The 11,750-nt window shown below is 36.2% G+C and overlaps 1 protein-coding gene across 3 annotated transcripts; it reads right to left on the bottom strand.

The window, feature by feature from the left end:
• Nucleotides 1-6,350: 6,350 nt before the first annotated feature.
• Nucleotides 6,351-9,733, bottom strand: LOC145094403 (MAP3K epsilon protein kinase 1-like). 3 transcript variants are annotated; one of them, XM_079032615.1, is made up of 11 exons: nt 9,401-9,733; nt 8,996-9,148; nt 8,771-8,905; nt 8,466-8,486; nt 7,620-7,693; nt 7,436-7,526; nt 7,257-7,340; nt 7,075-7,176; nt 6,858-6,989; nt 6,694-6,765; nt 6,351-6,559 (listed from the first exon to the last, which is right to left on the bottom strand). In XM_079032615.1, the coding sequence occupies exons 3-11, from the start codon at nt 8,903-8,905 to the stop codon at nt 6,467-6,469; spliced, it is 804 nt and encodes a 267-aa protein (XP_078888741.1). In that variant the 5' UTR covers nt 8,996-9,148; nt 9,401-9,733; the 3' UTR covers nt 6,351-6,466. The 3 variants fall into 3 exon arrangements, with proteins under 3 accessions (XP_078888741.1, XP_078888739.1, XP_078888740.1); XM_079032613.1 differs by lacking the exon at nt 8,996-9,148 and having other exon boundaries at nt 9,397-9,733; XM_079032614.1 differs by lacking the exon at nt 8,996-9,148.
• Nucleotides 9,734-11,750: the final 2,017 nt, after the last annotated feature.

Raw genomic sequence — 11,750 nt, 5'->3', positions numbered from 1 at the left:
ATCTATATAAAATTTGTTACATATTAAACTCGTCGTTGGTGATGTTATTAGAAACTATAATTATTAAAAAAAATCAAATCATTTTTTGTTGAGATTTTGATCGGTAATAAATATTTAAATTATAAAATATTAATATCATAATTACAATACCCAATACCCAAAACTCATTAGTTAGTTATTATAGACTGGTTAATCTCATTGGGTGTATGTACAAAATTCTCTCCAAAGTACTTGCTCTTAGATTAAAGAAGTTTATATGGAAAGTTATTGGTTTGGAGCAATGGGCTTATGTGGAAGGTAAGAGTATTCTAGATGGCCCACTTGTAGTAAATAAGCTCTGATCTTGGGCAAAGATGATTAAAAAGCAAGTGCTTATTTGCAAAGTGGACTTTGACAAAGCATTTGACTTGCTAAATTGGAGCTATTTGGATTCTATTTTGGAGCAAATGAAATTTGGCATTAAATGGAGAACTTGGATTCAGGATGTCTTACTTCGGGAAAGGCTTCCATTTTAGTGAATGGTTCCCCATTAAATAGTTTGTCATAAAGAGAGGTGTGAGGCAAGGCGATCCTTTATCACCTTTCTTATTCATCATTGTCATGGAAGGGCTTAGTGTTTCTATGAAAGAAGTTTGTGAACATCATATTGTAACGTCCCAAAATTCAAGACTAATTTTTTTTTTAATAAAACATTACTTAAAGTAAAATCATCCATTCCAAACATAATCAGGGTATTAATTTCCAAAATACATATACGTTATCAGAGTGAAACATTCCCAGGCTGACTAATATATGGTGTGTGTCATGCGATCATCCCGAGCTCCTTCATCCGCTACCGGAAGTACCTGAAACCAAAACTGAAAACCGTAAGCACGAAGCTTAGTGAGTTCCCCCATCATACCTCATACCATACAATCACATAACATACATATATTGTCAGACATATCTGGGTGCCCGACCTACCCCTTCGGTCCTCTCGACCGGATACTGACCAATATATCTGGGAGCTTGCCTCCCCTTCGGTCCTCTCGACCGGATACTGACCAATATATCTGGGAGCTTGCCTCCCCTTCGTTCCTCTCGACCGGATACTGACTAGCATATCTAGGTGCTTGACTCCCCTTCGGTCCTCTCGATCGGATACTGACTAGCATATCTGGGTGCTTGCCTCCCCTTCGGTCCTCTCGACCGGATACTGACTATCATTTATGGGAGCTTGCCTCCCCTTCGGCTCTCTCAATCGGGTATTGGGGACTATTTCACCCCTACTACTACCACATAACACATATTTCACATAATCTATCTAGCATGGCTGGGCATGACCGCCCCTTCGGCCCTATCGACCGGTAGCCTGGGGGGCTATCTCCCCCTACTTCCTCTAACTCATATAACAGATCATGCTAGCAGGTAAACATAACATCACATACTGTCAGACGTATCTGGGGTGTCTGACTACCCTTCGGTCCTAACAACCGAACTCTACTGATGAGTCATGGAACCCCGTCCATGCTCCTACTGATAGTGAGATACGGGCCCAACCCACACTCACTCTTTCCCTAACTTGGGCCTCGCCCCTGATCTGCTGCTAATGAGATGTGAACCACCATCCACACCCTGCTATTGATGAGATACGGGACCTCGCCCACACTCACCTCCCTACCAGGCACATACAAGTATCATACAGACCATAAGTATAAACTATCACATAAACCATTCCTTGGGCACCCGCCCGCTATCACTGGACCTCATCCTGAATATCATACTGGCATACTGTGCCTAGGGCTAACCCCCGGGTCTTCTACTCATAACTATATGGGCCGACATTGTGGCCGTAGACCCATTCATACAAAGGGAAACTCACCTGCACTGGCTAAACTTGCTGATGATCCCACTAGCTGCTGACCGGCAACTCTCTGAACTCCTGCTCCACTAGCTCCCCGAGCTACCAATATCAAAGCAACACTTAGTCTAATTGACCCCCGAAAGACAACCAAGTCAGCTCTAGTCAAAGTCAAAGTCCTGGTCAAAGTCAACCTTCCAGGTCAACCCTACTTGCCGAGTCTACTTACTGACTCGCCGAGTTCATGTGCTCAAAGTCCTTCCAATCACGACTTGACTCGCTGAGTCAGTCCATGACTCGTCGAGTCTACCGATTTTCGAGTCCTGACCTGCTCCACTCACCGGGTCTCCACTCGACTCACTGATTCGAGTCTCAACTCGAAGGGTTTGGGGTTTTGCGACCTGACTCGCCGAGTCCAAGAACAGACTCGCCGAGTCCAAAGCAATCTTCAACCAACTCGCCGAGTTGTTCTTCCAATTCGCCGAGTTCATGCCCAACTTCATCTGACTCGACGAGTTGTTCATCCCACTCGTCGAGTTCCTCCTCATCTTCTTGCTACTCGACGAGTCCATTCAGGTCTACATACATGCAGAGGACTTTTGAGTCATGCATGGACTCCAAACTGTAGATCTACCCTTCCCAAGCCTATTCCTCACGTAAAGTAACAAACTTTACGTGTAGAGAAGGAGATCTAGGCAAAATACACCATAAACTATGGTTTAAGGCAAAGAGGCTCCATAATCAACTCAGGGGCAGATACTTTATGCTTCTCAAGACCATAATATGCTTAGATCTGGAGTAGCAACTCCAGATCCAGCTTCTAACTCAAATGGGCAACTAATCATGGCTAAAAAGCCCCAAAACTCACAACCAAAATAGATCTAAAGGAAGGGAAACGACTTAATACCTTCAAATGCCTCAGAAAGGCTCCACAAACTCCAGATCTAAAGCCAATTCTTGAAGCTTCACTGATTCCCCTTTTTCTTCTTCCTTCAAATCACCCAAAATGGCTTGGAAGCTTGAATGCACAACAATGGAGGCTTAGGGTTCGTATTTTGGGTGAGAGAGGCAGTAAAGGAACCCTAGGGGAGAGAATGATACGTTTAAATAGGCTCCAAGTCCTGAATTTAGGGTTTTCCTCGCACAGACCAGACTCGCCGAGTCCACTTGGCCGACTCGCCGAGTTGGTCACTTACTCCTCGACCCGGATCCTGCTCGGACTCGCCGAGTCGCCCCTAAAAATTAGGGTTTTCTTTCCTTTCTTGGCCTTCCAGATTTTGGGTGTTACACATATCTTTCAAGGTATTTCTTTACCTCATGGTGGGCATATCTTGTCTCATCTTATGTATGTAGACGATGTTATGTTTGTGAGAGAGTGGTCCAAAATTAATTTCTTGAATTTAAATCGAATCCTTAGATGCTTTTTTTTTGCTTCGGGTTTAAAGGTGAATCTTTGTAAAAGTAAGGTCTTTGGTAGGGGTGTCGAACGGGTAAAATTTTTGGGTTTCGGGTAGAACGGGTCAGGTAGAACGGGTATTTCCTTAAGAAAATAATACCCGATACCCGACCTATATTGTAATTCGGGTTTTCGGGTTTCAGGTATTCGGGTTTGAGGTCGGGTCAGGTTTTTATCGGGTAGGAAAATACTCAATACAATTAACAAGTATTATATAATAACAATACAAATCATTATAATATGTTATGTACTTTTTAAATTTCATTTCGTGCGATAGTGAGAAACTGGGAATTGTGATGACGGTTCAGGACTTCAGCTTCAGCGTTGTATTCTCTTTGCAAGTTTGCGTCGACTGTCGAGTTGTCGTTCATACGAAGAAAACGAAGGGTTTTGCTGTTTTATTTAAAGTGTGCGTACGTGACTGCATTGTATATTTGGTATTATTTAAAAAACAAATTCGAGTATTCGGGTATATACCCGAAAATAAATATTCATACCTAAAACCCGACCTATATTATTATCGGGTTAACCTATTACCCGAATGTTCATACCCGTTACCCGTTCTACCCGACCCATTCTACCCGAATTCGGAACGGGTCGGGTGGGTAGAACGGGTTTCGGGTTTTTTCGACAGGCCTAGTCTTTGGTATCGGGGTGGATGATATTGATATTGCTAGGCTTGCTAGTATTTTGCATTGTGAACCCGCTTTTTTCCCCTTTTCCTATATTTGTCTTCCTATTGGGGCTAATATGAAGCTTACTAGGAATTGGAATCCCATTGTGGAGAATTCAAAGCCAAGCTATCGTTATGGAGGCTAGATCTCTCTCGTTCGGAGGAAGACTCACTCTTGCGAAATTTGTTTTAAGTAGCTTGCCCTTGTACTATTTCTTAATTTTTAAAGCTCCAAAGAAGGTTATTGAGTTGCTAGAAGGTATTCAGAGGAGGTTTTTGTGGGGAGGTAATGAGAATAGAAGGAAAATTCATTGGGTGGCTTGGGATGTGGTTACTTAACCCAATAAATTAGGAGGTTTTGGAGTGGGGTGCCTTAGATCGATGAATCTTGCTCTTCTTGCGAAATGGTTGTGGAGGTTAAAAGTGGAATATAATACTCTTTGGTCCTCTTGTATTGATGGAAAGCCTTTGGCTAAATGTGGTATTCCCGGGATGTGGCTTACGATATATCATAGCATTTGGGAGTTGGATGAGTGAAATATTTGTCTTGATGATCTTTTTTTGCAGAAAACTAGAGGCTGGAAATCGAACTCATTTCTGGAAGGACAAATGGTGCAAAGATATAACGTTAAAAGATATTTTTCCGGAGTTATACAAAATTGATTCAAATAAAAATTGCAAGGTTTCAGACAGGTTGGAAGGTAGAGACGGATCTGTTTTGCTTACAGATTGGAAGAGGCTACCAAGGAAGGGTAAAGAGATGGCTGAGCTTGAGGGTTTAGAAGTTGTTGTGGTAGGTACAAATCTGCCCATTTCTAATGATACGCGGGTGTGGAAGGGTAGTTCTTCGCGGCTGTTCTCGGTTTCTTCTCTTAGAGGTTTGATGGCGTTAAATCTTGATGCAAATGGGCAACATGGCTGACTTTCAATGGGTGAGTTGGGTCCCCATCAAAGTTAATTGTTTCGTTTGGAGGTTACTTTGTAACAAGATCCCAATTGCTTATAATGTATCACTTAGAGGGGTTGTGATTAATGAGCTGTCTTGCAAATGGTGTGGCAGTGAGATGGAGTCCATGGAGCATGTATTTTTTTAATTGCTCTTTTTCTGTGCATATTTGGATTTGGTTTGGAGCCTAGAGTGGCCTTTTTGTTACTGCTCCAGACTGTATTGAGGACCTGATCTCTATATTGAAGATTCCGGTGGGAAGTAAAAAGAGGAAAAAACCTGAAGTTGACGCTTTTATACTTGGTGATGTGGGTTATTTGGAAAACTCATAATGCTTTGGTCTTCAACAATAAGATAAATTCCTCTCTTAAGGCGGCAGATGAAATCCAGTTGTCATCATTTAATTGGTTTAAGAATAGATCGGTGTTTAGAAACAGATGTTGGTCAGATTGGTCTATTTCTCTGTTTTTTGTTTGTACTTTGTAATTTGTGCTAGCTTCTTGCTAGTTCTGTTTTTAATATATATGTCGTTAAAAAAAGGTTATTTACTAACTAGGTACCAGCGGAACATGGTTGGCACATGAGAATGAGCAATACTCATCACATTGACATGTGTAAATTAAACCATTTTTACTTTCAATTATATAACCTATATTAATCAAACTAAATCCAACTCCGTTTTGTCATGTTTATAAATAGTTAATTAGTACCATTAGATCAGATTTAAATATTCACAAATAGTTAATTAATACTATTAGATCAGATCATGTGTGTTATGTAATTTTTCGTCGTTTTAAAAGAAATCACATGGAATGATGAAATTGAAAGTTGACCAAAGTGGAGGGTTTAAACAAACGTCATTTTTTCTTAGGGTCCAAAAGTGTCACAACCGAAAAACGAATAATATAATACTATAACATGCAGCAAATATAATACTATAACATACAGCAAATAAAATTATAATTTAAGTTAAAGCTAAGAAACAAACGGCATAAGTGATTTTGCTAAATTAATACGAGAAAACAAAAATCACAAGAAGAAACATTTTAGGACTGAAATTTAACAAAATAATCATATTTTTAGTTCTTTGTTCATTATGACAATTTCATAATGGAGTTTTGTGATTGCTAAATGACATTTTGAATAGGCCCCGTTGTAAAAAAAATCTTTAACTTATACTTTAAAAAATAAAGAAATTTGTTATAGAGAAATACATATTCATATATCACGTAATTAATTCAATCTATTACAAAATCCATAATTTCTAATGGGGAACTTTCTTTTGAAGCTCTCTGTCTCTGAGATGTGAGAACCATTCAAAACGCCATTACTTAAAAAGTTTGTTAATTTGTTAAATGTCATCTCATAGTAAAAAAGAGAATGAATATCAAAGAAATTATAAATTTTGAAAAAGCCCAATAAAGAATGACATACATTCTATAATAATGGAACTAAACCCCTTCTTGAAAAAACTTGTAGGTTGAACATACATGACGCTTTGTTCCTGTTTTATAACATTGTCCCTACATTATTATTATTTATTACACATAACTAGCCTGAAGATTGCAATACAACACGTCTCTTCCAACTTTGTAACCAAGGGTGAGAAAGCAGTGTCTTTGCATCAGGTCTCAGCCTAGCATCCTTTGAATATGAAAATTATTGTGTTAAAAGAGACCATATATAACTTCTTACTTTTACATAGATCATTTTTTTAAAAGAATGTAAAAATGGAAAGTTGTTTTTAACTTTTTATGTTTTATTTACACCCTACGTACCTTGTTAAAGCACTGGCGCAAAAAATCCGTGACACCAGGTGACAAGCTATCTGGTATTGGAGGGATTTCATCCTGAAGGACAATTTAGGGAATTCAGCTTTCTTTATGACAAATAAAATGTCATTATAAAATATGTTAAAAAAAAAAATCAGAAAACAGGAGACCTGAACGATCCTAAAAAGAGCTTGCATAGGATGAAGATCGTTGTAAGGAGGCACCCCAGTAAATAGCTCAATCACAGTACAACCAACACTCCATATATCAGATGCACCACAAACACCTGTCATTTCTATCACCTGAAAAAAATTAAAAAATTAAAAACCCATTAAAAAATTATATGACATGAAAAAATAAGAATATTAAAAAAAAAAAAAAAAAAACCTCGGGAGCCATCCAGTAAGGTGAGCCAACAACAAAATGCATATCAACATCTGCCTCTGTTAGCTTCATGGCAACCCCAAAATCCACCAATTTAACAACACCCTGGAAAAAGGAATGAAATCATAAATTTCATTCATACTTCAGGATGCCCAAAAGGAAATGTAATACTAATAATACTTAACCTCTTTAGTAGTCAAAATATTTGCACCCTTAATATCCCGATGAATAATCCCTTGTTCATGTAAATAAACCAAGCCTTCCAACACCTGTTTCACATTTTCAATGCTCAATATTGTCAGTATACCAAATTTGGTGAAGGTCAAGAAATTTAGTTAATGTCAGTTACAAAATACAAACCCACCTGTGCTACATAAAACGCCACCAATGGTTCAGGTAATGGCCCAAAATTATTTGGGTTGATGATGTTTGCAAGTGACTCATTATCCACATACCTAATAGCTTAACAAACTAATTAGAAACTGGTTTCTAAATTGATACTTTTGATAAACATGTTATATAGATTATTAAACCTAGCATATACTTACTCAAGAACTATGTGAAGATGGGTCTCTGTCATAAAGAATCCAAGATATTTTATTATATTTTTCTGGTTCAAATCCTACATCAAAAACATATTATTATAAGATTCAAAAATCATTTAAAAAAAAACGGAAATCTATACGTGCAAACTTTTATAAGTAATAATGAATGGTGCGTTGATTTTAAAGATCAAATGTTAAAATAATTTATTCTCTTACCATACAGTTTGAAAATATGACATCTAATGTTTTTAGTGTCCTTGTTATCATTTGTTGTACTATATATAACTAGTTGATTTTTATATATTAAAGTTCATTAAGTCAAAATAAATAATATATGCTCACAAATGTTATGTTACAGTGAGTAATACTTTATAGTTTATTTATAGAAACTAAAAGTTTACATTGAGAGAAATAAAAATAGAAAAATCAACAATATTAAAATATCAAAATATTCTTAAACATATTCCACGCTTTACAATATGTGAACTTTTGAATTTTCGATATAAATTTTGTTGCATTAGAATAAGTATGTATAAACAACATAGTATATAAATGGTATCTATATAGTTTTAAATAGAAAATGTGATGTTTGATTTTAATTAAATAGTTATATACTTATATGTATAATTGTCGACTATATCTTTTTTGACTTGATCTTTATCTTTGGTTTAAGACAAATCTATAATAAAAAATAACAAATTTTATGAGTTCAACGAATAACAATCGTACAACTTAAACGGTTTATAGATTGAGAACTAGTGGAATCCAACTGATGGTAAATGTGTGCACATAATTTAATTTCCACTAATAAATATAAAGATGATTACAGAGTTGGAACAAGAGATTGACCTTATGTAAATTGATTTGTCGCTGAAAACACGTTCCACAGGTTCAAAATTGTTCATACAGAAAGCAACAAACGTGTAAATATGAAATAAAGTAGCCATTTAAATATATAAGCCCATGGAAATAAAGTAATCATGTTTCTTGCTTAAGGATTATAGACAGATAATAGACAATAGAAATGATGAAACGGAATGAACAAGATTAAATAGAGCAAGAATTATCTTCTTCAGAATCAGAGGTAATAACACCTGGTGGGGGAAGGGAAGATTGTTAACCTCAAAAAAAAAAAAAAAGAATTAAATTTGTACCATGATGATGTTAAGATCCTCCTGTGCACTACTCTGCAAAGGAACTTGTTCTATTGCAACAAAATCGCCATTCTCCAAATCCAAACCTTTGCATACTCGACCATATGCTCCTTTCCTGATCTCATGTCCAAGCATCTTCCAAAGTATAACAAGAAAAATCAACCTCAAAATTCAATATACATATATATATCCCATACTACACAGACCAAAATTCAAATAACTTACACAGCCACAATGCTACAGGGATTACAAAGAGAAACTAACTCCATTTAGCACTTTACTTTTTTGTATCAAACCTCCTTACATTTCATAAGCATCAACTGCCTTGGATTCCCAAAATTGAGTCATGTTTTGATTATTGATGTCAAACCTAATACTCTTCAAATGCAAGACTGTTATGAAATGTATTGCAATTGGTCGCCAATATTATCCTATCAAACCACTAGATGAAGTTTAACGTAGTTGATCATTTTTCCTCAAAATTGTTGTAAAACATATCAATGTTGTATTTATAGAATGCGAAGATTTTACATGGAATGTGAAGCGTATAGTTCCTAATTTTTTGGCACGAAGAGAGTAGTACTAAAAACGCTATGGAAATTCGGCATAATCGTGAAATATCTTACATACTTATTCTCCAGGGCCATGGAATTATGAAATGCGATCGTCGTTGCTTGCCGAGACGCCCCACTCGGCCACTCCCCACCACGCTCTTTGGATTTTAGTACGGCGTGAGAGTTTTCAGTAAGAAGAATTCTTCTATTGAGGAAATGGGAGACAACACAATGGCTGGGGGAAAGTAGTCGACTGCCGAATCTCCGACTGAGTTATCGCTAAAAAAAAAAGGAGGGGAAAACTTATACAGTTGTCAGAGCATTGATTCGTTGTGGCTTTTGAACCAATTTCACGACGAGTGTGAATGGATGGATACACATACTAGAGAGTGTTCGGAAAACCCGTCGACGCGCTCTTCGTTCTTGATTTTAGATTCTTTTTTTAGACTTTTATTGCTTTTTTTTATATAATTAACATTTTCTTTTTTCCTAGCTTCTAGTTCCTAATGTTTTATACAATTTATAGGAATATAGATATGCATTACTATATATGGTATTTGTATTTATATTTCAAGTTGATGTGTACCCATATGGCCATATATACGAATATAGATATACATTACTATATGGTATTTGCATTTATATTTCAAGTTGATGGTGTACCTATATATAGGCATGCATTATGTTTTAGAATACATGGTTTGATTCCAGCTTCTTTTTGTCTTCGTTTTAATACAACCTTCGAGTCTTGAACTTAAAACCACATGATTCTCTATTTAAACAAACTTTGGGCATGTTTGATATGTCTTTTATTGGGTCGTAAGAGGTCACATCTAACTCGGTCCGAATCAATGTATTTGATGTCATAACTTATGCCTCTTATTCGGTCCTTATGCCTCTAATCCTGTAATATTTCAAATGTTGCAGACCGGAACAATTTCCAAGCCTTGCCCTAAACACATTATCGTTCACCTTCACTTTTCCTTAACAACGCTTCCCCTTAATGAGGTTCGCAACATACATTGACGCCCTTTTCTCACTTTCAACTCTCGATTCGGACGGTTTCAACTCCAATTTGTATTCTAATTGCCTAATCGCAACCACTCTCACTCTCATCTCTCCCGGCCGTGATCCCACAACTACTATCATACATCGTTTGTTTTAGGTAGGTTTTGAAATTCATATGGCTCGTTGGTTTCCATCTCGCCACAAATCTTATTGATTTCCTGTTATTTGGTATGATTTATGATGTTTATACGATTCACATAACCAACCCCATGATCCTTTGCTAATAAATGTAGATGAAATGTCTTGAGTGAAATATTCTGGGTAGAATCAATTAATAACCATATATCAGGTTTATTATATAACTTTTGACTTTAGATATCGATGATCGAGATGAGAGTTTTTTGTAATTATTTATGTTTAATTTGGATTTCGTATGATATTTTTGTATAACAATAAATTAATTTTATTCAAATATTTTATCAAACATACATATTTTATTCGACACAAAATGAAACAGAATGGTAAACAGTTATCAAACAGACCCAATCAACACAACTAGCAGATACATTAACAAACAACATAATTTCAGTCAGAGGCAGACCTGCATATGCAGACCCAATCAGACCGTTACTCAGTCAAATATGATTCGGTAAACAGTTATCAAACAGTCCCTTATAGAAAATGACAACACAAAGATGGACTTTAAAAATCTTGATATATATATATATATACACACACACACACACAACACACACATTGCAAAAAACATTAAAATAGTTCAATTCAAATATTTAAGGTAGTTCATAATATTTATTTATACATAATCTATTAGAAAAGAAAAAAAAATAGAGAAAAAAAAAAGACGTGGGTCAAATGACCAACCTTTGAGATATATTGCATCGCTACTGATTATCCATACCGGTTTTAGTTTCTTTGTACAAGTTGAAATATGCCAAAAAATATATATAACCTAACTTTGAATGACATAATTAGCGTTCAACTAGAGTTCAACTAGATTAAATTAAAACTCTTAAAACTCCATAATAAAAATAAAAGTGGATTGATGCTTAAAGCTTGTTTGGGGGACAAAAAGACTATCAGCTTCCAAGTAACAATACAAAATATCGTTATCTCAATGGAACGTACTGTAACCAAATTTATTATCCTGAAGAAGGAGCTCAACTAGAGAAAACAATAACATGGAAGGGATGATTTCATTTGTAGCCTTACATCGACCAAATTGCTTGTCGTCATCTAAAGATAAACCATGCATATGATGTGGTGGCCCTGTGTGGGGTTGAGATCTTAGCGACCAATAGTTATGTAACAACTTAGCCATGAATTAGTGTTTGTGATTTTAGTGCTACCATGTCATTTTATGTAATTGGAGCTAATATGTGAGCTAAGGGGCTTCATAA

This window comes from Lactuca serriola, chromosome 3, assembly GCF_051521515.1.
Source record: "Lactuca serriola cultivar US96UC23 chromosome 3, Lser_US96UC23_V15, whole genome shotgun sequence".
Classification (NCBI taxonomy): domain Eukaryota; kingdom Viridiplantae; phylum Streptophyta; class Magnoliopsida; order Asterales; family Asteraceae; genus Lactuca; species Lactuca serriola.
The sequence above is the reverse complement of the archived record's forward strand: the minus strand, read 5'-3'. Positions and strand labels throughout refer to the sequence as shown.